Here is a 24,055-nt window from a genome sequence, read left to right as displayed (position 1 = left end):
TGCGTATGCAGTTACTCAGAGCCAAATACTGGAGCCGCAAGAACAGTATGAACGTGAAAATGCATTCTACTTTAGCTACATCAATAATCGTAAATCTCAATCCATCACCGTTCCCATGTGTTGTAGTTTCTTACCGATAATGTCACGGAATCTCCATGCGCCTGTCCAGTTGCCTATTCGGGCCAACAGTGGGCGGGATCTCATGGTGTAGGAGGTCCGAATAACACGATATAGCCGAGGTAGTCGAAATAAGCTCGCGTTGCCTCCACATTATTACAGTGTAGTTTTATTGTTTCTCGTGGTCAGGCTCATGGCCTGGCGCATGACCTCTTTGTTATTTAGATAACTTCATAGTTACCCTTCTCCGGTCAGTTGTTGACCTTTGTTCTTTATTTCCCTACTTTTCGAATAGAATTGTGAGGCCGCCTCACCGTTACTCCTTTGAGCTATTGTCACAAATTTTGGACCTAAAGTTGTACCTGAAACGGCCCCCGCTCTCATTAAGGAAAGATTTACATACAATGGGCGTTCGACTTCAGATCTTCGCCAGGAAACAATGCGGGCATAGACGGGGGAGCGTTTGGGATATCCAGTTCCAAAGAGAGTAGGTGATCTCTTCACGATACCCGAGTACCTCAAATGAGGTGATCCTTTCCTCTTTCCACACGGTTGTGAAGAAGCACCCCGATTACCCCCAGTATCATTGATTACGCGATACAGAATACTTGAATATATAAAGGCGCTGTTGGTCTGCAATTTTTTCCTCCATCGAAAGCCTTCTGCATTATCAGGAACAGTCAATCCATAAAGCCTTCTTATCTCTTTTATATCGCAAGATGCAGCTCCTTTCCATTGTCAGTGTCATGGCACTCGTGCCTGCAGTGCTCTCGTCCCCGGTGACAGAATTCAAGAAAATTGCGGTCCGGGCTGATGATCGAGGCACCCAAGTTGTTGCTGGCCTCGGAGCGCGCAAGCAGGAGGTGGTTGCTGCTGGCGGCAACACCCGTGATTTGGCGATTGCGATGCTGGAGACGTCAGTCCCCCTATCATCTGATTCCCATATAGCATTATATAGCGCAGACGGCTGATAAGAAACAGGAACACAATGACGACGGATTACACATACGGTATGTGCAGATGCTAACCGGCTTGTGGAGCTAGTAGGATGTTAACTGTCTATGCTTATAGGTGACGGAAAGACTGGCGACGGCACCAACTTCGGTATCTTCAAGCAGAATTGGTTTATCTTGCGACACTCCGCATCCGAATTCCTGGGACAGACTGTCGACGACGTCGATAACGGAGCTATTCTCAAGTAAGTTCTTCGGTGGCGTACGGACTGCCCCGATTATATTAGCTAATGCTCTGGTGCCAGCTCCGATCTGGGCAAAGACATCCAAGCCCGCCACGAGGGTGAGGAACACTACGGATTTGAAACCTGGTTTAGTGGCCACCGCAATGGAGAAACTGGTATCAAGAATCCCGGCACGGAGGATATCAATGGTGAGTTTTCCTATTCTATGAATCAGTTGATCTATCTAACATGGTGGATAGGATACATCGACGCTATTGCATGGATTCAACAGCAGATTGAGAGCGATGAGAAGTATCAGTCCGATGATACTCGCTTCTGGGTTGATGTCCAGGCAATTTAGAGCGTGACTGGAGAAGGCACGAGGACACCCCAAGCTCCCTGGTTAGGGACACTCCAGGGTTAGGGACACATTTGGTTTAGCTCTACCCTCTGGCGATTTCACTTCTTACACTCCTTTTCAGACCCCTTTTTGCAATTGTATTACACAAATACAATCATTTATCAAGGAACTGTTAGTCCAACAGGAGTAGAGAGGTCAGGAGTTGCAATAGCTAGTAGAATATTGTAATTAGGGTTTTCTATACATGTTCATGGGGACATTGGTAATGGGCGTAAACGGCGAAGTACGCATATAGTTAAGAAGTGGCAGTGCCTCTTTAATGTCCATAAGAAGCTTGTCACTGGACTCTCTATAATAAAAGAACAATATATGCCAGTAGGGATTTGTTAGCCTGTTTACTATAGATCGCAACAAACTGCCCAAGACACTTCCCTCTCCGCGACATAAACTACCATGCCGGGCAAGGGAGACACGTAAGTCCACTGTGTAACTACTCCTTTAGCAGCATATATCTGACATTATCCATCTAGCTACCACTGGGCGTTTGATGCTGGGACCGAAAATTGAAACGGAAGGTAAAATGGGGGTCCTTTATCACGCAGAAGAGAAGCTTAAAGCCCGGGATAGCCGAATGGGCATTCGAGGACCGTGAATCCCCGCTTCTCGCCACCAGCATGCTGCTTGTTCGAGTGATAATCGGAAAGGTAGAGGATGGCAATCGACTGGTAGAAATACTGCGCAGTACACCTACCAGGCAAGGCCAAGCAGGATGGAACTGTGTATTCCGGGTAAAAGAGGCGCTCGATGCCCTGAAGGCCGACGGCAATGTCTTGGGCACGAATGTCATTGAGTGGGAAAAGATACGCAGCGAGGCGAGTGCATTCCGTTGCTAGCTCTTCTGGCATCGGAAGAAGAAATTTATCGATCTCATTGACCCAAAAAGAATTTTGTGGATTGACTTGGTAGGCAGTAGTGTATTCCCAGTACGATGGACACCAACCAGAAGTTTCCCAATCAATGATTCCGACAATATCATCCATGGATCAGTATACTGAGGCTGCTAAGGTCGCCGTGAGTAAGTTTTAATGGCCATGATTTGCCTTGCTGTTTGATGAGCTCCTGAATCTCAGGATCAAAACTAGGATCGAATTCGATACCTTCTCGTAAATGCCGATGAAAATCCTGGATGGTGTGAAAGGGACCTAAACGCAAGGAATTGCCTGGTAATCGGTAGTCAAACATGGAGCCGCTATCAACAGAAGCTATTTTGTGCCCTCTGGCACCGGGATTTCTCGCATCTCTTAGATCATGGACCTCAATTTTGAAAGCAGCTTAGCCTTTGATCCCTGAGTTCGTTGCACCCAACCAACTCCAATCATATCTCCTTTAATTCTCTAAGATGATGAGATTATTATAGTAGACATATTAAAACAATGATAAAAAGCCGTAATTTATTAATATAAGCCAAAGTACGTACCTAGGTAGGTGGCTTGGTATTGTCGAGCGCTTCTCGGATATCCTCAAAGTGAGCGTGCCACGTCTCATACCCGACCATTCCAAGGCTCTTCAAGTCATCAATGAACATACTTAGTGTCAGTTGTGGCTTGCAAGATTTGCCTTTATCCTCTCTCACCCATCGCACGGTCGTCTTGTAGAGCTCTTCTGCCTCCTTAGATTTCCACTCCATAAACCATGCGAGGCGTTGACATTGCACCCCTTGGTAATTGATCTTCCCTGATAGCCAGGCGATGTTGTGACTGAGAATCCCGGACATCGGATTAGAAGGCTCTTCATCTCTCCCATAGAAATTCAACAGGATAGGCAGCTGACGCTCTCGCTTCTTTTCAGAGTCCAGTGTGTAGGTAGGAAAGTAAACCATCCAGATTTCGTGGATTTGTCTTGGATCGGGATACATGGGGAAGCCCGCGTGTATCATCTTGCCAATACAGTAGTCAACTCGATAAATGGAATAGACATTATCGCTATATTGGTAAAGTGTCGTTTTGGCGTTGCCAGTACTTCTGCCTGTTCTGTGGAAGTCATTTCGGTGTGTTTCTGACAACCACTCTTGTGTATGCATTTGTAAGTCTCTCTTCTGTTTATCTTATTCGAGTCCTTACGAATGATAATCCATAGCCTGTGGGCCAGTTCGAGGGGGCATGCAAAAGTGATGTGGCGACATCCCTCAAACGCTTGAATCTCATTCAGAGAATTTCTCCAGTTCATTTGCTTTACAGGTGACGTCTCAGAAATGTCCAAGTCCAGCCATTCGATTATGGGACCAGGAACTCCCTGGCTGCAAGTTCGGTCAATATCTGGTATCCGGTTGGTATCGGACGGCTTCGTCTGACTTCTTGTGGCCGGCATGACTATGTCTGAGGATGTGGAAAGGTGGATGGGTTGGTGAACTTATTTACGGCTGCAGAACCTAGGTACCTAGGGGCCCGCCAGAGTGGTGGCTGACTAATCCCCAGCTCCTGGAGTGGACCGCCGGGAGCTTCATATGTGACTTTCTGCTTTTGGTTTCTTTTTCTGCTCCTTGTTGGGTGCATTGAAAGGTCAAATAATACAATATACAAGGGCAGCTGCTTGGTTTTAATATGCCTATTATTGGTAAAATTTGCCTCTTTGTTTAATAACGTCTCTATGGTCTAGTTAGTATCAGGCCTCAGTTCTTGCGCTCTAAATATATTCGGGCCCAACAGCGCATTACCAGGTCCTTGGCAAGATCTACTCCATATATCTTCAGCTCAGCCATGATTACCAATGCCGGAATTCACCCAGGCTAGGTCTGGACTCCTATTGCGGAGCGCCACTAGCGAAAAGAAAATGTGACCAGTGCTCAAATTCTGACTGGGTTTCTTTGTTTGAGATCCCGAGAATCCCTGTTTGGCGCGTCGATAGCCTCTCGACATTTGACACTTCGTTTGTCCTGTCCAATAAGCTCTCCAACCAGCATGATCAAGGGGTTGGGACAACTGGGGTTCTTCTGGGATCCTCACATTCCCAGAGATTATTGCCACCAATAGCTGATTCGGAAGCCCACTGCGATCGTTAATTGTCGAATGAACGGGAATATCTGCTCCAGATCCCCGTATGCTAGCATCATACACCGTATCTGCCGCTTTTCTACTCATTTATACGACGGGGGCATGACTCGTCAGTGGCAGTCCACCTCGGGACCAACAGTCAACCTTATTCCATTCTACCCCGTGGCCTGAAATGAGGGGCTCAAGGCATGTCACTCTTACCATAGTATCTGTCAGCCAGGTGGGACCTGCATCCGAGCTGTGATCAATATATCCTTTTTCCTTTCCCAACGGTTGATTCATCCGCTTGGCCCAACCCGTTCACACGCCATGGATGCCTCAATGACCAACCTCCCTCCGGAGGTGAGCGCCATTTTGAATAGCAACTTCACGATCATCCAGGTTTTTGCTATGTTCTCGATCGGAGCATGGAACTCATTGGAAGTTGTGATTGGCATCTTCGAGAGGTTCAAAAGGTATCGTGGGTTATACTTCTGGAGCATGCAAGTTGCCGCCTGGGGAATCTTGTTACATGCCATACCAGCTCAAATTCGCTATACCAGCCAAGCCACTTCCATCTCTATGTCAGTCCCGTTTCTCGTGGGCTGGATCTGCATGGTGACTGGACAAGCGGTAGTGCTGTATTCAAGATTGCACCTCGTCGTGTCCGACATCCGTCATGTACGATGGGTACTATGGATGATTATAGCCAACTTTTTCGTCCTCCACATTCCTACGGCAGTCCTCTTTTTCTCACCGTTGGCAATATATCGTCCGGTCGCGTATCAGTAATCTACGACCATGTTCAGGCAACAGGATTCGCCGTCCAAGACACCGTAATGTGTGCCATCTACGTCCGCGAAGCGCTCCGGGCGCTCAAGCCCGTCTTCGAATACAAAGGCGCCCAAGGGCGAAAAATCATCTACCGAATCCTCTTTGTTAATCTCATCGGGATCCTGCTCAACGTATGTATCCTGATCGCCAATTACAAAGTCCACTACATAGTCATCAGCTTCAAGACAGTCGCCTACAGCATCAAGCTGAAACTTGAATTCCACGCCCTCACGCAGCTCCGCGAGCTGACCCGCACATACTCATGCACATTGTGCCAAGGGGCAAATGGTAATCCTCGTGGGTCAAGCGACATCAATCTCTTCGACATGCTCGCGAATAATCCCCCGTCGCAGGATACTGAGGCGCAAGCTAGCTCCAGTGGTGCGGGGACCTTGAGCCCGGAGCCGCGTTCAACGAGCAGCGGAACATACGATTTCCACGAGGCACTGCGCCAGACGATGCCGACTGTGGACTCCATTGAGTCGCAAGCAAATTCTCGACCTCGGATGCATTCGTCCGATACGCAATCTACAATGGAAATGGCATTGCTCGAGCGCCCGAGATAGGAGCACATCTTGATAACTTGAGGGACATAATTTCGCATGCAGGATTGTACATACTACAAGATGAACGACTATATACAGTCGAATCATCATTGGGCGGCCACTTTTTTTTTCGCTTTATACCCTTGTCGCTACAAACATGCTTGTTGTTATTTTTATGTGTGTTAATTTGTATTAATTTCTGTGGCTTGGAAAAGTTTGTACGCATTCTTATAAAACATTGATTGAACTACTAAATAGCGTCTATCTCTTAGAACAACATCTGAATGTATGGCAAAGGCATAGTTACAGTGCAACAGAAGATAAGACTGACATGTATTGGGACATATCTGCATATTTCCTTGAATGAAAATACGAGGAAACTCAAGATGAAAGATAGCCAACAAAGCCAACACGTGTCCTGGTGTTTACTTCTGCATAACAAAGAGACTCATATCCATCGAAGCTATGGCCACCTGATGAATGTCCGATAGGATTGTTCGAAGAAGGGGGAAATGATATCATAGGAGGTCCAGAACGTGAGCAGAGGAAGTGAATCATGAATAGGAATGGACTGACACCAGTGGCTGAATGTCTAAACGGACATGGGCGAGGGGCTTTCTTTGTTTTGAAGCCATCGAACTGTTTCCTTAAAAGACAAATCAGCCGCTGTTCTCCAATTGGCCAGTATACATTGTCAGCTCGAGCAACTGGGCTTGTCAGTCCATAGAGCAGCCATGGAGGTTGCGACACTCTCTGCAAAAGTCCATTCTAGTATCTGCTGGATATTACCGGTATGCTACATATGAACGTTAGAATTACCAGAAATAACTGTCCTAATCCTTGGATTTAACTTTGAAATTTTAACTCGCTCCTAAAGCTTGCTAGCTGAACAAAATTATACCGACATGACCTCCCTTTTCTGATCTAAAGAAGATACCGGAAACTCTCAATCTCGCGATCAGTCTTGTTTGATATCTCATCCTGTAGCTCAGCTCCCACGGTCATCTGCTCAGGCGAACCATACAACCTGTCCCGTCGGCGGTTCTCCCACGTGTAGTACGTATATAAGCATATGAGCAAGAAAAGGCTCAAGACCAAGCCAGACATAGAAGCTCTAATTCCAGTCTATGGTAAAAAGGTATGGCGTTAGTTTTCTATTTTGCAATAGAAATATTGGCAGGGAAAAAAAAAAGGGTCACTTACTGGGTACGAAGGCTCCTCCGAGGCAAGGAAAAATTGAGGGCCCACGATATTTCCAACGCAGTATGCGATAAAAAGCAACGAACTCACGACACTCTTCTTCGAGAACCCGGCCACATTAGATGTAACGATACTCAACGAGATGGGAAGGTTGATCGCATAGACCACGGCTAACGTCAACCCAACCATTCGCCCAACTTTATCGTCGGGGTCAAGCTTCCAGATGAGTATCAAGCCCACAATAGAAACGACTGTGTTAAGACACATTCCTAATATACGGGAAGACGGGATAAAGGTCGCGGTGATTGAGGTAATCAGCAAGAACACGATCTGCGCAGCTCCCTGAGGCATTTGCATGATAAGGGCCTTGAGATCAGTGAACCCGAACCCGGCGGTGATAATGGACGTAAACTAAAGCCGCATAAGCTTTGAACTTGAGGGACAAGAAAGTAAACACTCACGCTAGTAAGACCACCGTTGGCCAGGTTCGAGGCGAAAGAGTTCAAAACCAGAAGCCACGTCTGAGGGTCTTTTATGGCTTGAAGAGCCTGCGACCACCTGAACACGCCAGTATCCATGACTCCGGTTTTGTTTTTCAGCGTTCGCTGCACAGCAATAGCACGCTCATTAGGCTTCAAAAAGATGGCCTTGGAAGGCGAGTCTGGTAGCAGGACAAACAATACAATACCATAAGCTGAAGTGACGGCGCCGAGAATAAGGAACAAGAGTTTCCAGTGGGAAATGACTGACGTGTTAATAGTCCCAATACCGTAGGCGATCACTCCACCAATGAGTACAGCGATACAGTTTCCGAAGAACCAAGCAGATTGTCTGGAGTTGGTTAGCAAGGCCTAAATCCATCCTGATTTCGACGACATACCGTAGAGGCTGTTCCTCCCGTTTATAAAACATGCCCGTGAGCAAGGTGAATCCCGGTGCGATTGACGCCTCCCCTGCTCCCAAGAAGAAACGGACGGTCATAAGTCCACCCCAATTAGAGCAAGCAGCATGACACAATAAGAACCCGCCCCAAATGAAGCTTGTATAATTAGTCTCATCGTTGGTGCTATGTGTCCTTGGAGAGGAACTTACACCGAGACTCCGATATATTTCCCAATAGGAAGCCGGACGATAATATATGAACTAGGCCTGTTGTGGGATCAGTATTCGTAAGAAGAGGTAGAGATAGAAGGGGACTCGAATACACACCAACTCCAGGCAAAGTAACCAAAATAGAAAATCGCAGATGCCCATGAATATTGCGCTCCGCGCAGGTTCTATAACCTTCTGTCAACACATATTCATCGGTCGACAACTGTAGCACATAAATACCAAATCTTCTCGTAAATTAAAGAGCGTCGCCTGACTCAGAGCGAGCTTGTCGAGGAATTGGAGGAAATATGCGATTCCCATCAACGGGACCAGACTTCTTTAGATCAGATACGCACACACACATTGAGATAGTTCCGGAATACTCACATAAGATCGAGCTTCCACAATACTTTCCGTTCCTCCTCAGCCGTTGGTTGGATAGCGAGCACTTGACCAAGATCGAGGTCCCGGCTAAGTGGCTCACCTCCCTTCGTATCCTTCTCATCTAGGTTGGCCTCGTGAGATTGCATCGCGAATATGAAACAAATGTAATTCTACTGGATGAGGTACATTCAAGGCCTTCTTATTCAAACACACAAGCCGGTATCGCTTTCGCCTTCCTCCAAGTATGCCGAGCAAAGTCTGCTTGAACCTACCATGGCCGGTGTGTTTCCGCGGTGGACCCAAGTCCATCATTGAAGGGGAAGCTCAAATACCTCGACCAATTGCGACGCATGGTTGAGTCTTTGAGTTATCATTAGAATTTCCCCGCGATGCTAGTCCCATGGAACAAACCAGCCGGCTAATCGGTCGGCACCCCACTTCCCCATTATGCGATAGTATCAGTCAATTAAAATCCGGGGATTTGCTGTCAGGACGGAGCCGATCTGGGGGAGCATCCACATCCCCCTCAACGGATGCTAAGCACGGCAATTGAGTTCGCCGTCGATCGTCCACATCTGAAATAGGGGTTGGTGCAATGTGGTTATGGATGAACGCGAGGCGTTCGAGATACGCTAAGACCGCTCTATTCCGCGACAATTGCCAATAGTGTTTGTACGAATAGGGAAAGTTTTCAATGACTATGTGTCATACACTTGCACTTTAATTTAGAAGGTCTTTAGACACGGGACTGCACTAAATCCAGCCTAGTATTCACAATTCTAAGCCTTCTCAAAGTCCGACTTGATGGCAGTGGCGAAACTTCCATCGACTAAAGCTCTACACGCCACCACAGCCATTCCTGCCGCACAGTGCAGACTACGCTTGAACCCATCCTCGGATCCAGCCCCGGCAGTAAATTGTGGTGTGTGGTTGACACCATCGACGTGAATATAGAATCCACCGTGGAAGCCAGGTACTTCGTACGACACGTTGCCTATATTGGAGTGAATAGTCAGCTTCTGGCTACACTGTAATGGACTTCAACACTCACCCATATCAGTGGACCCTCCGCTAAGACCTCCAATCTGGCCTGCGGCGTCGAAGATAGTACTATGGCCCATAGCGTTCATAGCAGAGACATAGCTGTCACATATAGGCTTATTGATCTTCATATCCTTGTACGCGGCCTCCCTAGGAAACGGATTAGCGAACCGTATGAGAATGCCCAGGTGGAACATCCCCAACTATCATACCATTCGTATTCCACCGTGCAGCCAGTAGCAGTCGCAGCAGCCTCAAAGCATTTGACTACTTTCTCTGTCAACGGCTTCAGCGTCCTCGCAGTCTCGGATCGAATGTAGTATTCAACTGTCGTAGAGGCAGGAATAACATTCGGTCTGTCTCCACCACGCGAAATAACCCCATGAATCTTTTGCGTAGGTAAGATCTGCTGTCGCAGCATCGAAATATTCACATAAGCAGACACCACAGCATCTAGAGCATTAATGCCCTCCCACGGAGCAGCTGAAGCATGCGCCGGTTTGCCAGTGAACGTCACCTGAACCTTGTCGTTCGCAAGATACAGCCCGGTACAGGAACTCGAGCTAATGAGATCAGGGGCGCCTGACAGTACCGGGAATGGATGTACCATGAAGCATGCATCCACATCTTTGTATGCTCCCGCGTTGATCAGCAGGAGCTTTCCACCACCACCTTCCTCGGCAGGAGTCCCCAGCAGCCGAACCGAATACCCCATCCCATCGGAGTATAGAGTATCCATTGCCTCGCAGGTAGCCAGGAAGGCCGCGATCGAACTTGTCGCGATCAGATTGTGTCCACATGCATGTCCCATGCCTGGAAGCGCATCGTATTCTGCGTTGAAAGCAATCGTACGTCCGCCCTTGCCGCGACTATGGATCACCTCAAGCGCCGTCTCAATGCCATAGGCCTTTCTATGGACCTGGTATCCCGCCCCGAGCGACTCAAAGAACTCGCAGACATTGTCGTGGGCGTTGTATTCCTTGAATGCCAGCTCGGGTTTGGACCAGATCTATCGAATGTTATCAAAATATCATGGTGTGCTTGCCCAATATGATACGCACCTTCTGATTGATCTCACTGAGCTTGGATTCATACTTATCCAACGCCCCACAGACCTTGTTGATGATCTCTGCTTGTCCCTGTACTGGCAACATCTTGTTGAATTGCAAAAAAAGAAAAAAAGAAAAAAAGAAATTTCCGATCTGTGCACAAATGCTGGTACTGGGAAATGCAACCAACCTTAAAGGAAATGAAGCAAAAAAAAAACAGCCAAGAAAGGAACTCTGTGCCGAACGTCACCTCACGAAGATAACACATGGAACACACAGTCCAAGTGGGGGCGCGGGGGATGGTTAGAGCATTCCGCAGTGGAGAAGCAATGCACGTCCATCAGTCTCATTCCAGCGACTAAGATCCAGAATACCCCGACCCCGTAAACAGGCTTGCCGAATGGGCCTGAACAGGCCTCTGATCCAAAAAGATCCGCATTTCAACGATCTGCAGATCCGACTCATCGCGGCCTTCCAGATCGAGGACGTTGAACTCACGCACTCGAACTGCGAACTGGTCGGGGTCCTCCTTGAATGTTGTTTCGGATGTCGCCTCGAACATAACCGTGCGCTTCATTTGGATATTCCCCGCCAGCGGGGCATAGAGCTGTCCTCTTTGGGCGGCCTCTTGGTCTGGAGCGGTCCTGTTGTACGACGTATGAACGGGGCCTGTGTCACTCCCAAGGTCGATATCCCAGGCGAGATAAACATGGTGGTGGAATTTGCAGATGTGACGGCTGCGCACTTCGAGGAGAGGAACTGCCTGGCTTGCGGATGTTGGTGGATCGCTGCCGATAAGGATGGGAGCGCTCGGTGTGAAGAAAGGGCTAATGGGAGTTTCGGCGGGAGTCAGAGAGTCTAGTGCTGGTAGGAATCGTCGGAGAAATTTAAGACCTGGTGAAGCTGTGGCAGGGATAGACTCGTAGGGACCGTGGTGGATAGAGACGGTGCTTTCCATGCTGCATCGACTACGAGAAACATTTGCTTAGAACTCGGCATTCCTCCAGTTGATTTTGATCTCTAATTGTATGTCATGGCGACGTAATATTGTCATTGAAGTAGTTACATCATGAGGCTGAAAATCAACAAATCGTGGGGGGTCGATAGACAGCATTAAATTATTATTGCCAATAATCTGGCACATATGAACAGCACAGTCCTATGGTGGACCTAGCAGAATTTTGTAGTGGTTTGGTTGAACCACATGGTATATTTTACAGTCAGCTGGAATTGACAAGGCTGTTCGAATCTCGCGCTGGGATGCAGGGATCGAGGAGCATCAGATTGTTGATGTGCCGGAAGAGCTGCGCAAATGTTTCGCTTGGCGAGATGAAACCACGCGCTTCTGATTCCAGTTAACGGGATTGTGGGGCGTCGAAAACTTGTTGACGCGATTTCCCTGCGACGAGCAGACGAAGCATGTAGAACTGCATACTTTACTCCTGAAAATCTTCACCAAATGTGATGAGCAGAAGCCAGTCGGGAGAGTAAACAACCAAGGCCACTTGGTTTTGCCCGTGAAAGATTCGTTAGACCTTTGATCTGAGTGGTAGAAAATTCATGATCACCAGTCAAACCTCAAGATGGATGCAGGCTGTCATCAGTCGACCGGGTAGATGGACGAATTCTGCGCTCGGAGCTGGGCAAGCTCTCCATAGACAATGTATTCCAGCCTCTCCGTCCCGCCGGTCGCGATTCCCTTGGGGCCGCATGAGTGATATCCGACGTAATCTGGGAAGGATCCACGAAGCCTGGGTATTCTTCGTGTTCTAACGAAGTGGGCTGCGATCGATGACTTTGCACGAGATCGACTAGCTTTCCGAGCACACCGAACTCGAGCTTCAACTTGACGCTGTAGACCATGGCCTTCAATGTGGTCTGCAGCGAGTAAAACCCAATGTATTCGACAAGGAGTAAACAGATATCGAGCAATATGATGACAAAATTGATGGTAAGCAACTCATACATGATTCTGGACCGCCGTCGGTCCTTGTCTGGCATCATTCTGAGCAGCTTCACGGTCTCGACAATGTAAATTCCCGAGATGACAATTTCTTGGGCACAGAACCAAGCCAGCTGCATCCGCTCCATGACATTGTATCCACGAATCATTGGCTTAGTTCCAACGTATGCGGTAAGGAAGGTAAGAACGGTCGTGGGGATCAAGAGAATAATCGCGTCGATGATGATCAGCCAAAGAACAAACCGAAGCACTTTGTTGCTGTTGACCACCAAATGAAGGCGAGAGTAGAGGACCAGCGATTGGCCTGGGACCATGACGTAAAAGCCAATGGTGGAGATAGTCAAAGAGAGCCATGCTGGGGATAGAGAAAAGAACATAAGCAGATGGCCAATGGCATGAGGGATCACTCCGAGGATGACCGAGAGCAGAAGCGTCCAAAAGTAGAGTCCGCGGTACCGAGAAAAGGTCAAAAATAACAATATGAACAATTCGATGGAGTTGTATAATGCGATGGAGGTGAAGACAATCATCAACGTCCGCACAGCTAGAGCATCGTCACGGTGCCCATTCACCACGATGGGGGAATGTGACAGGTCTGTCATGGTCGCCGACTAAAGCAGCCTGGCTAAGATATATATTCAATGCTGGTATTGGGAAGACCGTAGGAAGGATATTTCATGCCCCGCTTGGTGAGAACCCCGGTACACTTTGCTTGAATTGTACCAGCTCCGCAGCCATGATAGTTGTTCTAGTCCGAGCAAATCATTTGCGCCAATGGCGTCTATGATGATCCAAAAAGGGTATCAAGGATTTGGGGGGATCGCTAATCGGACAAAAATGGGGGGGATTTCGGGAGGAGATTGGGATCGGTGAGAGTATCTGATCGCAAGTTCGTTTGCCGAAGAATGCGGATGTAACTCTGGAGACTCCGAGGACGATGATGAGGTCAAGGACTCAATGCAGGAAATGAAGCCAAATGAACGTCTAACAATGCAGTTATATTGTAATGGTTTGAAAATAGTACATGGTTGAGAAGAGGAAAAGAAGAAAAGGGCTTTCCCCAGCCTATTTGCCCCCATGCCAAGCTAAGCCGAGAAAGGGAACCCTTGGGACCGCCACACGTGAACTTTGCACTTTTTCGTCTTTTCCAAATTTAGTGGGAATTAAATGGCGATCTACATAATTACAGCCGGATGATCGTTTCCTATTTCAAATTTCAAGTTTGGTCTATTGTCTATTCTCGTGCATTTGAAATCAATTGTCGACCTTTCAAGGGAGTGGCAATGGGTAGAGTGGCTAAGGTGGCTAAAATGGTTTACAGTACTTGGATCCAGCCATCTATGGATACATGTATTTCTACGGAAGGGCTTCCTGAAAAGAAACGAGATGTTTCATTCAATTACCGAATCTTCAAGTTTTTTGCGCTAACCTCCGCTAACCTCCGCTAACCTCGGAATCGGGTCTCTCTTGCGATTGGTCAATTGCTCTGGAGAAATCCAAACTTTCGATATCAAGTTTCCCGGTCTCGTGACCTTGCTTCCCCCAATCCCTCTGTCGGGACAATATACCCTCCAGGGCTGGATGCATACTCTGTACGGAGTATGCGTATCCGTACAGAGTATGCGTATGCGCGTCTCCGGCCCGTGCCCAAGATCTCCCCATTGCAGATCTATAGCTGCACAGGCCATGAAGAAGTGGTCACTCCGGGGGTTATCATGATAGTCGTGAAAAATAAGGTGAATGCCAATGACGCTGAGCATGACCCCTGAACAATAGTGCTGTTACATCCGTACAACCTTGGAACATATTTCCATATGTTGTATTTCCGACCTGTCATATTTCCCTGCACTCAGCTCTGAAGCGAAACCTCCTAGCTTCAAAGATCGATACCCTGCGCTAGTCATTCCCTGATCGCAGTGTGGGTCCCCATCGGCTTGAATCTTATTGTTTTCCTTTCTCGGGTTTCCAACAATTTCGACTAAGTTTTAGCGATGCGGAATCGGCAATTAGTGCAACCGGGCATGCGCATGCTGCGCAGGTACTTAAAGAGTACATGTCAAGAAGGTACGAAATGCTGGACTCTATAAGAATCAACATGGATTCCCCGTGATTTCCATTTGGGCGTGTGACAAAGAGCGACTTTAAATCCCCATTGTCATCTTTGCTTATAGTACCATGTTGCACTTTTTCTGTTAGCGTGACACTAATGAAGTAGGCTTTGTGTTAGCCTTTGCATGTATCCTTCACCACACCTGGGCTCTGCATGCACCCCTCCAACTTTGACCAGGTTGACGAACCTTACTGGCTTTGAAGATCCATTTAGCCTGTATGGATAAACAGATCCAACATTCTGTGAATGTTTCTGTCAAATCAAAACCCCTCCACTTCTAGTGGTGGCGGTGTATACATTTCCTGCCCCCGCCTATTATTGGGCCCTGACAGGTGGACTCCGTCTAACACGCCATTTTAAGTGTGTTGGCTTACTCCGAATGCCATCAAAGAGGGGTATTCAGCTGGCGCGGGGCATGTGAAAAAGAAAATCTGACATATACCTAACGCGTTGCCTCTGATCTCAGCAGATTTCTTTACTTGTTTTTAAACGAAGTCTTCCTTCAACATGGGATCTACAGGAAACAATTATGACTTTGTCATCGTAGGAGGTAACCTTGGAATCATGCACCAGGCACACATGCAGTCCCCCATGCTCATCACTTAAATAGGTGGTCCAGCTGGTTGCGCCCTGGCTGCGGGGCTTGCCAAATCAGCCGAAAGACCTCAGGTTCTGCTTCTTGAAGCAGGTGGTCGCAATGATGATAACGCTTTGCGGGTTGACGGGAAGCGCTGGACGACATTCATGGAAGGAAAACTGAACTGGGGATACAAGACCACACCTCAGGAACATTGCAACGGGCGTGAGCTAGACTATTCCCGTGGAAAGGGTCTGGGAGGTAGCTCGGCAATCAACTTCGGCGTCTATAGTGTAGGCGCGCGGGACGACTACAATGAGTGGGCATCTGCGGTGGGCGATGACACCTTCGGATGGAAGGAGATGCAGACCCGCTTCAAGAATTTGGAGACCTTCAATGGCGGTGTCACACTTCCGAAGAACAGGAAATATGCCAATTCAGTTGCTTCCGACCACGGCAACTCGGGTGACCTGCGTGTCGGGTATGCAGAGGACTGGGAAAGGGACTTGTCGCTCTCACTGGATGCTTTCGAAGCAGCTGGGCACAAGCTCAACTTGGATCACAACTCTGGCAATCCCCTTGGCATGGCCGCCACGATTAACTCCGCTCACAAGGGAAAGCGTACCACGGCTGTCGACTTACTTTCGGGTGCTCCTGCTAATCTTGTGGTTGTCACGGACAGCCCAGTACAGAGGATCTTACTGCAGGGCAAGAAGGCCGTTGGAGTAGAGGCCCAGGGCAAGCAGTGTATGTCTCATCCTGGTCTTTTATCGCTCCCTTCATCTGACGTGGATTGCAGACTTCGCTTCTCGGGACGTGATTCTCTCCGCAGGCTCACTCGACACCCCGAAGATCCTAATGCATTCTGGAATCGGACCAGCCGCAGACCTCGAGAAATTCGACATTCCTGTAGTCAACGATCTCCCCGCTATTGGCCAGGGTCTTCGAGACCACTACTTTGTTCCTCTGATTCTCGCCCGGAAACCTGAGACGAACGATCGCAACTCGTTCTTCCAAGACCCCGCCGCCATGGAGGCTGCAATGAAACAGTGGGAAGATGACAACACCGGCCTGTGGACCCGATACGGCTGCCAGGTCGGCAGTGGCTGGTTCAAATCAGACCGCATCACCTCCTCGCCCGAATTCAAAGCACTTCCAGCATCCGTGCAAGAATTTATGAACCGCGAAACCATCCCCCACTACGAGATGGTCACCCACCTGCCCATCCATTACATGTTGCCCGATATGTTCAAAGATTACAGCTATGTTGGTCTTGCGGCATTCCTGATGAACGAACAATCCCGCGGCGAAGTGCGCCTGCAGTCCTCCGACCCAGAAGTCCCGCTGCTGTTCAACCCGCGGTTCCTTGAGGATCCGTTCGATCGTCGCGCCTGTATCGAGATCTACCGACACCTGCTGGAAGTTAGTAGCCAGGAGTGCTTCGCGAAGGACACTATCGCCACGCTCATCGGGCCCGCGTCTGATTCCGACGAGGACATCCTCGAGTTCTGGAAGAACTTCCTCTCTTCTAGTTGGCACATGACCGGCACAGTGAAGATGGGCAAGATCGATGCCAGTGACGCTGCTGTTGACTCGCATTTCCGCGTGCGGGGCATGGAGAATCTCCGCGTTGCTGATATGAGTGTTGTTCCTGTTCTCACTAACAATCACACGCAGGCTACTGCCTACGTGACTGGTGTTACTTGTGCTGATGTTCTTATAAAGGAACATGGCCTTAATGAACAGTAAATGATAAATATTATATCATAGTATAGGCAGGTCAACATTGTTCAATGGGCTTCATTGGCCACGATACAGAGCGATCTACAATAGATGAGAACGACGGTTAATGACTTATTGCTACCGAATCCCTACTAAAATAAACGGGTTTCAAGAAATAAAGGATACAGGGACTATATAGCCTGCGGCCAATGAAATAGTATTGCATTTCCACTCTCTATCGCATCGAAGTTTTGTTTCTCATCCTATGGTTCTGCATGAAAAACCCACGAACGCCCAGTTTTTCCGTTGCATCGCATAGATCATCAGGGTTATGTGTAAGTGATCAGCTTCACTCGAAGTGACCTGACTTTGCCTGCGAGAACGGGCATGTTGCCACACCTCTCGCCTTAATTACCTCGATATCAGATCTCATCTCCTCCGCTCCATGCTCCTTCTGTGGATCCGGGCCTATCGTCATCAAGTCATATCCTCCTGGTTGGTACCGGTCTCCTCGCGACCCGGGCACTTTCCCTCCCAGTGCTCTAACTAGCAACGCGCCGAGTCCCCATCTTGACCAGAAAGTCGGTCGGACGTACCAGGGTTGCAGAGTTTTTCTTTGGAAATTATAAAGACGCGTTTCTGGGTTTGGTATGTCGTGCACTAGCTTGACAGCACTAGACGAGGACCGTGGAAGTGCAAGATATCGGAGGTATACCTTTCGTGTCTCTCGGATGAGGGCCAGTAGGAACCAAAGGACTGGACCGGGAGACTCAAGACTGTAGACGTTAGTTGAAAAAGCCATTTCCGTAGTTAAATGAGAGGTAAAACTTACCAAAGGCTCATTCTCATCACATCGTCCAAGTCGTTACCTAGCATCTTTCGCACACTTGTTCTTACGGATCCAGGAAGTGATGACAATGCCGAATCGACATAGACGCGAACGTATTGGTCATTCGTCGCCGTGGGTTTTGCCACTTCTTCTTCATACTGGATTGTCCAGTCTCTCAACTCAATCGCAAAGTGCAGGCCATTTTTCCATCCGTCGATCTTTGAAGGAAGTCGGTCAAAGGGGATTCCCATGTCTTCTCCCAAGTTCTTGTGAAAGATACCGAGAGCGCATTTCTCGACGTCAGTAAGCTTGCGCCATTCTTCCCTTTCAACAACATTCAAGATCTCGGCGAGACCGTCACCTAGAGTATGGAGCAGATCATTATCGGTTATTTTGTTGGCACGACGATAACGAGCATGGCTAATCATGGGTCAGCGAACGGAACAAGAAATTTTAGCCTTGCCATGAAATGAAGGAAATCCGATTTCAACTGGTGCATGTAACATACAGATAGTTCATTCTGGCCACAGCTGATGCATAGCGATCAGAATCCCTAGGTTTGGACTGCACCTCTCGCAAGACGATTTCCGTATCAACAGCGCGCTTTCCCGAGTTGCGCTTATTGTTTTGGCCTGTAACTGCAAAGAGTTTGGACATAGTCGGAATACCTCCAGCCTAGAACAATACTTGGACTTAGCGGTATTCTCTATGATGCTGGTTTGGACCGACCACGAGTTTCTATCGTACCTTCAATAGAGCCATTTTGCGGGCTTTAGCAAAAGCATGTGGAAACTCGAGCTCTTGCAACTGGTTTAGGATAGCATGTGCTTCTTTCACCGTCATCTCTGACAAGTCTTTCTTGCCAGGTGCGAATGGGGCCTCAATTTTCGCCATGCGGCGGTACCGGAGAAGGCCAACCAATGTTATATAGCTGATGAAGACAATGACAATGGCCAGCCACTGGTTGCGACATAATGTACATAATGTACAGAGCAAGCCGGTGAAGTCCATCACTTCGTCAACACACTTGATGCGTTCTGCGTCACATGGTAAGCATTTGGCGCAAAAGCAGGGGTTCCGGTTTGCCAACTTGCCCTCTAAAGCTTGTATCCGTGAGAGGGCAAGCTTTATAGATTCTTTTGCCTTTTCAATCCTAGATGAATAAATAATAAGATGGTAGAGGGTATTTAATATATATTAGGTGTGGCAAAGAAGAACCGCCCTGGGTACCGAGGCTCCTGGTTACAGTGGATCACTAACCCAACAAAACTCATAGTCAAATGCAGGAATGTGAGATATTGATAGACTTCATATTGTTGAGCTCGCAATTCTCAAGCCAACCATGTTTACAATATTGGAAAACTTCTGATGGGACCTCGGAGGTTCCAACCTTGCCAAGGTCGAGCACGATGATAATATAATCACCTAGGGGGCAGACAAAGGTCCCAAGCTTGGGGCAACGCAGCAAAACTAGATGAAATAAATATCTCCATTTGCTATATACCCATTACCAATCTAAAATATACGATAGATGCGACTCTAAAGGGGTTGGGGGTGGAAGCGAAGGTCCGAGTACGTTAGACGTCTTTTCTCCCGTTGTAAGCTTCTCACCGATCTCCGGCTAATCAATTTACCCTGGATATTTCATATACATATTTCATCCGATATTCGAGTGTGATAGATTCATTATTATTTCAGGATAAATTTCGCATCAAGGCTGAGCGAAAGGCAGTTTCAACATCAGATCGCCGGAAACCAGGTGCCCGTCCTAAGATAGCCACACCGCGAAGAAGTCCTATCATTTTTTTTTAGAAACGAGATCAACACGATATCAGTGCGAAAGCTCACCTATCAAAAAAGATTCAAGGTCAAATACGCAACATGATGGTTGTTGAGGTAATGCCGAAGCTATAGCATCTGTGAGCCGTGAGTCCAAGTGTTCCTGGTAAATAAGATAGACTTACCTGTCGGGGTCTCAGAAAATGATATGCATTGAGTGTCCAATGAACCAGACTCAATATAGGATTGACTGGGACTCAGTGCGAGATTATGCACGGTGGGAAACGAACCAGGTCCGTCCAAGTCCACACCTTTCTCCCTAAGATATCCTTCCACGTCGCGGCAATCAAACCACTGGCCGCCAAACCCACAAAGCTCCAGATGACTCTGTGCCTGATAGACAGAACTTGGGTCACCGGGACTCCAGGACATGGGTAGAGTACCGAGGATCCTGCGAGGGTGTCTCATTTTCGAGGGGTATATGGGATTCCCTTTTTCATCTTTCGTCGCATAATGTGTTCCAGCTCCCCCAATACAATAAAATGGCAGTGTGGGAATTTCCAGTGAACTGCCTCGTTCAGAAGTGACCAGGTCCCTAAAGTAAGGGTACATCTTTACCCTATCTCTGAAACACGGGACGAGTCTAAATATTCGGAAGACTTCAAGCGGATCAGAGCGCATATCACTGAATATTCGAAAGGCGTGCTCCAGACTGGATCGTTTGAGTCTTCGGGTGAAGGAACTTTCCAGGAATGAATATGAATCGGGAACATTGGCTCCACCAAATCGATCGACGACTTGCACAATGGGTTGGGCATAGTCTAATTCTCTTCGTTCCTGGATGACAGAAGATCGACGAAGAACCCTCTCCCCCGTTTCCTGATACGGGTTGACCTCTGTTTCCGGGAACGTACTCATGCATGTGGAGCTTCGCTCGGCAAAAGCTTGGTGACCAGAATTAGTCTCATTGGCGGAAAGATCATCATGCTGGATATTCTTGGGTAATAGCGGAGCAGACTTCTTGGAAATTTCTCTCGGTGAAATATGGTCAACACTGGTTTTCTGAACAAAGTCCTCGGACGCCGAAGTCAGAAGACTCAGGATGCTGTCAAACCCAGTGAGAAGTTCGCAATGGGTGTCTTGTAGGTTAGACTGAAGAGTGATCCTGTATTCCGCAAGCGAATTTGAGATTTCTTTCATTTTATGTTCAAGGAAGGCCACTCGTTTCTGGGTTTGTTGAAGACTTGCTTCTCTCTTCAATCTATAGGTTCTCTGGGCTCGGCGGATTTGGCTTCGCCGATCCTGGGCGGGAAATTAGAATGTGTCCTCTCCATTGTTTCTTATTAGTTCCATGGAGTCTACATACCTCAGACAGTATAGCTTCCCCGGGTGCATCGAGCCTGCGTCTACCCGCGCTCCTTGGCGGTCGCTTTTGACCCATAGCGGGTTTGGTTGCTGAGTTTGACATCTTGATTCATCCGATGTGGGTACGCACTATATCAAGCCGAGGGAGGAATTGTCCCTAGTCCCGGAAAAAAAGTGTCTTGTGAGCAGGCGTTGGGCAATGAAATGAGCATATTCTCGATTCCTATACGTGAAAGCCCTTTCCAGATGGAGGCGAAGTGCTGATAATGTAATCCGCCTCGGTCCCCACAATATGAAAGAAATGGTTGAGTACACAGTTGGGATTGAAACACCAATTGAGTCAGAATGTTGGGGCCAAGTTCAACTAAATAGCCAGTCTCCCCGTGATTGTTGGATACTTTTTTTTAAAGTAATAGTGTCATGGCCACGATGGACGTCGGAGATTCGCGAGCTGTTTCCCCCTCCCTTTCCCCGAGGTATTTCCGATACAACTTGATATTTTGAATATGAACATTCAAGTCACTGAAGATTTCGGTCTGTATGCATAGAACTATTCACACCATTTCAGACATACCGAGTCACTCCAATAGAAAATGTCTAAATTGCTCGTGGCATTTGAATCACGCAAGCAAGAGAACTTCAGCCCATCTCATATACAATGGACGTATGAAGACTTCGTAGGTAAATGCAGGTATATCTGAAAGTCTGGCCTCGAAGGACCCTCCAAATAGCTTCATTCCAAGTGACTAACCAGAAAAGAAAAGAAAAGAAAAAAGGGAACTAATATACTGCGGAGTACAGTCCACTCAAACCCGGTAGCAGAGCGGGTCAAAGGTCTCGGTTTTGGACTTTAAGTTACACATCAAGCTTAAGTCTAGCGACATACTGAGTCCTCATGAAAGCAGTGGCATAGGAAATCTCCGGTAGGCACCGAAAGTCCGCTAGGTAAGTATGGATATGCGCAGCTTGTGGTTAATCCGATTGAACCAGCAGATACATCAAATTGAAGTGTGAAACAAATGCAGGATAATAATCAAACTTCCCCATCAATCTGCCACAACTGGGGTAAGAATGCCAAAACACCATTGGATCGCGAAACCGAAATGAAGAAGATGGAATCGCTCATTGCCCCACACAGCATTACCAAAGGGAGAGTGCATGGCAGTTAAGGCAAAAAGTCATAGAGATCCAGCCGAACACGCGAGATAAAATATGGCGCGTGTCATCAAGCATAACGTAACACCGAAGCTGAATAACGCACGAGCAAAGAAAAAACAGACGCGGGTATCGAAAAGTGATCGCAAAACGTAGGCAATCAAGACGGCGACGAAAGCGGCAGGGCAATTAGTTTACCATAGGAAGACCATGTGACACCTCCTGCTTGTTCACGCCGTCGTTTCCGTCCTGGTTTTCATCCGTGCGCACCCGCTTATTCTGCTGGAAGTTGTTGTTGTTCAGGAAGGTAGCGTCATCAGGGTGCTTACGCATGCCAAGCGTTGCCGCAGCGATGCGGTTCAGAGAGTTCATGTCATCAGAGACTGAACTGGGGTGCTGGCCCTGGGGACCTGGGGTGGGCACCGAGCCCGGGGGGCTGGAGTTCTGAACTCCGGCATTGGCAAGCGCCATCTCAGTGGTGCGGGGCTGGCTCAAATCGATGTTGGCGGGAAGCTCGGGGACTTCACCCTGGGCTTCGAGAAGACGGGATTGCAAATTGATGATGTATTCGCGCAGCTGGTAATTCTCACCCACCAGAGACTTGACCTGATCCTTGAGGGGGTCGATGTTCTTAACCTCTTCCTCGAGTTTACGGATGTAGGTTTCCTTGCGCTGGCGGAATGCGCGCTATTACTATGGTCAGCCAAGTACTCTGTTCACTATATCAAAAAGGACATACCTGGGCAGCACGGTTCTGGGCAGCACGCTTAGAAGTGGACAGCTCACGCTTCCCGTAGCTCTTGGAGCCGCCGTCAGAAGGGGGAGAACCCTGGGGTTGGGTCGGCGTTTGGGGAGCGCCGAGCATGGCACCCGAGATAGCAGGGTCAATATTTGGCTGGTCTCGCGGGCTAGCATTGCTGGGCTGCAGATGCTGTTGCTGTCCAGGGGCACCCTGGGGACGACCGCCCAAGTGGTGCTGAGCAGCTAGAAGCTGGTCATGGAGGACTATAGAATCATCCATGAATGTTAGCAATGGGAAATAATCACGTGCTACGGGCATCCCTGATTCTCCCAGGGGAGATGAGGTAGGAGATCGGTGCGTGGAAGTTTTGGGCTCCAAAACCCACGCATCGTGGCAATCAAACATCAAGAACGCTCTAAACTACAATCACGTACCCTGATCCGCGGGATCCTGCAGTCAAATGTCAGTATGAACCATGGCAAATAAGAGAATGAAGTATATAGGTGATGCGGCAAGACTGGATGGAGACTCGACGCGTCGAAAGGTCGGACCCCGTTCCCGACACGTTGGTGATGCGACATGACTGCCTTATGTCCAAAGTATCGAGGAAGTACACAACGGGGGACCTGATATAGATCTGATGACAAAGGCGTTCAAGATAGTCTGCTTACCTGAGCAGAAGTCTGCATGCTTGGATGCGGCGCTGGCGCGAGTGCAGGTTGCATTGATTAAGAAGAAAAAGGGTTGGTGATGAAATTGGGCGGTGACTTTGCAAGGAACTCTTAGTTTCCGCAAGAATTGAGAGCAAAGACAGCTGCTTCGCTGATCACAGAATACAGCTAAAATGAGGTAAGCAGTTATAGATCCGATGCTGTAAGCAAGTTGATGGCGGGCCCTGGAGGAGAAGAAAGATTACTTAAGGATTCTGAGTCAGAGGATTTGGGGCCCGGGCGATCGTCGATTTATGTAAGGGGTTGGTAAGCG

The 24,055-nt window shown here is 48.2% G+C and overlaps 10 protein-coding genes across 10 annotated transcripts; 3 read left to right on the top strand and 7 right to left on the bottom strand.

The window, feature by feature from the left end:
- Window positions 1-836: 836 nt before the first annotated feature.
- N7489_007113 (uncharacterized protein) lies at window positions 837-1,655 on the top strand (the record flags this gene model as incomplete). The annotated part of the gene is made up of 5 exons (XM_056712863.1): window positions 837-1,033; window positions 1,099-1,127; window positions 1,189-1,315; window positions 1,376-1,503; window positions 1,555-1,655. 5 exons carry the CDS (start codon window positions 837-839, stop codon window positions 1,653-1,655), a joined length of 582 nt encoding a protein of 193 aa, XP_056566578.1.
- Window positions 1,656-2,108: 453 nt separating this feature from the next.
- On the top strand, window positions 2,109-2,548 carry N7489_007112 (uncharacterized protein; the record flags this gene model as incomplete). Its single annotated transcript, XM_056712862.1, has 2 exons — window positions 2,109-2,128; window positions 2,266-2,548. 2 exons carry the CDS (start codon window positions 2,109-2,111, stop codon window positions 2,546-2,548), a joined length of 303 nt encoding a protein of 100 aa, XP_056566577.1.
- A 584-nt stretch (window positions 2,549-3,132) lies between these two features.
- N7489_007111 (uncharacterized protein) lies at window positions 3,133-4,022 on the bottom strand (the record flags this gene model as incomplete). Its single annotated transcript, XM_056712861.1, has 2 exons — window positions 3,133-3,722; window positions 3,776-4,022. The coding sequence occupies 2 exons, from the start codon at window positions 4,020-4,022 to the stop codon at window positions 3,133-3,135; spliced, it is 837 nt and encodes a 278-aa protein (XP_056566576.1).
- A 2,965-nt stretch (window positions 4,023-6,987) lies between these two features.
- On the bottom strand, window positions 6,988-8,885 carry N7489_007110 (uncharacterized protein; the record flags this gene model as incomplete). Its single annotated transcript, XM_056712860.1, has 8 exons — window positions 6,988-7,188; window positions 7,267-7,674; window positions 7,725-8,094; window positions 8,144-8,302; window positions 8,356-8,412; window positions 8,473-8,540; window positions 8,596-8,689; window positions 8,743-8,885. The coding sequence occupies 8 exons, from the start codon at window positions 8,883-8,885 to the stop codon at window positions 6,988-6,990; spliced, it is 1,500 nt and encodes a 499-aa protein (XP_056566575.1).
- Window positions 8,886-9,518: 633 nt separating this feature from the next.
- Window positions 9,519-10,934, bottom strand: N7489_007109 (M20 family metallopeptidase; the record flags this gene model as incomplete). Its single annotated transcript, XM_056712859.1, has 4 exons — window positions 9,519-9,733; window positions 9,791-9,930; window positions 9,993-10,789; window positions 10,842-10,934. 4 exons carry the CDS (start codon window positions 10,932-10,934, stop codon window positions 9,519-9,521), a joined length of 1,245 nt encoding a protein of 414 aa, XP_056566574.1.
- Window positions 10,935-11,187: 253 nt separating this feature from the next.
- On the bottom strand, window positions 11,188-11,787 carry N7489_007108 (uncharacterized protein; the record flags this gene model as incomplete). Its single annotated transcript, XM_056712858.1, has 1 exon — window positions 11,188-11,787. One exon carries the CDS (start codon window positions 11,785-11,787, stop codon window positions 11,188-11,190), a length of 600 nt encoding a protein of 199 aa, XP_056566573.1.
- A 620-nt stretch (window positions 11,788-12,407) lies between these two features.
- On the bottom strand, window positions 12,408-13,394 carry N7489_007107 (uncharacterized protein; the record flags this gene model as incomplete). Its single annotated transcript, XM_056712857.1, has 1 exon — window positions 12,408-13,394. One exon carries the CDS (start codon window positions 13,392-13,394, stop codon window positions 12,408-12,410), a length of 987 nt encoding a protein of 328 aa, XP_056566572.1.
- Window positions 13,395-15,409: 2,015 nt separating this feature from the next.
- Window positions 15,410-17,228, top strand: N7489_007106 (GMC family oxidoreductase; the record flags this gene model as incomplete). The annotated part of the gene is made up of 3 exons (XM_056712856.1): window positions 15,410-15,452; window positions 15,513-16,226; window positions 16,279-17,228. The coding sequence occupies 3 exons, from the start codon at window positions 15,410-15,412 to the stop codon at window positions 17,226-17,228; spliced, it is 1,707 nt and encodes a 568-aa protein (XP_056566571.1).
- Window positions 17,229-17,550: 322 nt separating this feature from the next.
- N7489_007105 (bZIP transcription factor) lies at window positions 17,551-21,277 on the bottom strand (the record flags this gene model as incomplete). The annotated part of the gene is made up of 6 exons (XM_056712855.1): window positions 17,551-17,977; window positions 18,034-18,450; window positions 18,539-18,705; window positions 18,778-19,067; window positions 19,995-21,111; window positions 21,176-21,277. The coding sequence occupies 6 exons, from the start codon at window positions 21,275-21,277 to the stop codon at window positions 17,551-17,553; spliced, it is 2,520 nt and encodes an 839-aa protein (XP_056566570.1).
- A 1,241-nt stretch (window positions 21,278-22,518) lies between these two features.
- N7489_007104 (BZIP transcription factor) lies at window positions 22,519-23,796 on the bottom strand (the record flags this gene model as incomplete). The annotated part of the gene is made up of 4 exons (XM_056712854.1): window positions 22,519-23,016; window positions 23,069-23,334; window positions 23,506-23,521; window positions 23,743-23,796. The coding sequence occupies 4 exons, from the start codon at window positions 23,794-23,796 to the stop codon at window positions 22,519-22,521; spliced, it is 834 nt and encodes a 277-aa protein (XP_056566569.1).
- Between the last annotated feature and the right edge of the window lie 259 nt (window positions 23,797-24,055).

Source organism: Penicillium chrysogenum, assembly GCF_028827035.1.
Source record: "Penicillium chrysogenum strain IBT 35668 chromosome Unknown utg000004l_segment0_segment0, whole genome shotgun sequence".
Classification (NCBI taxonomy): domain Eukaryota; kingdom Fungi; phylum Ascomycota; class Eurotiomycetes; order Eurotiales; family Aspergillaceae; genus Penicillium; species Penicillium chrysogenum.
Note: the sequence above shows the minus strand (reverse complement) of the source record. Positions and strands in the feature narration are given on the sequence as shown.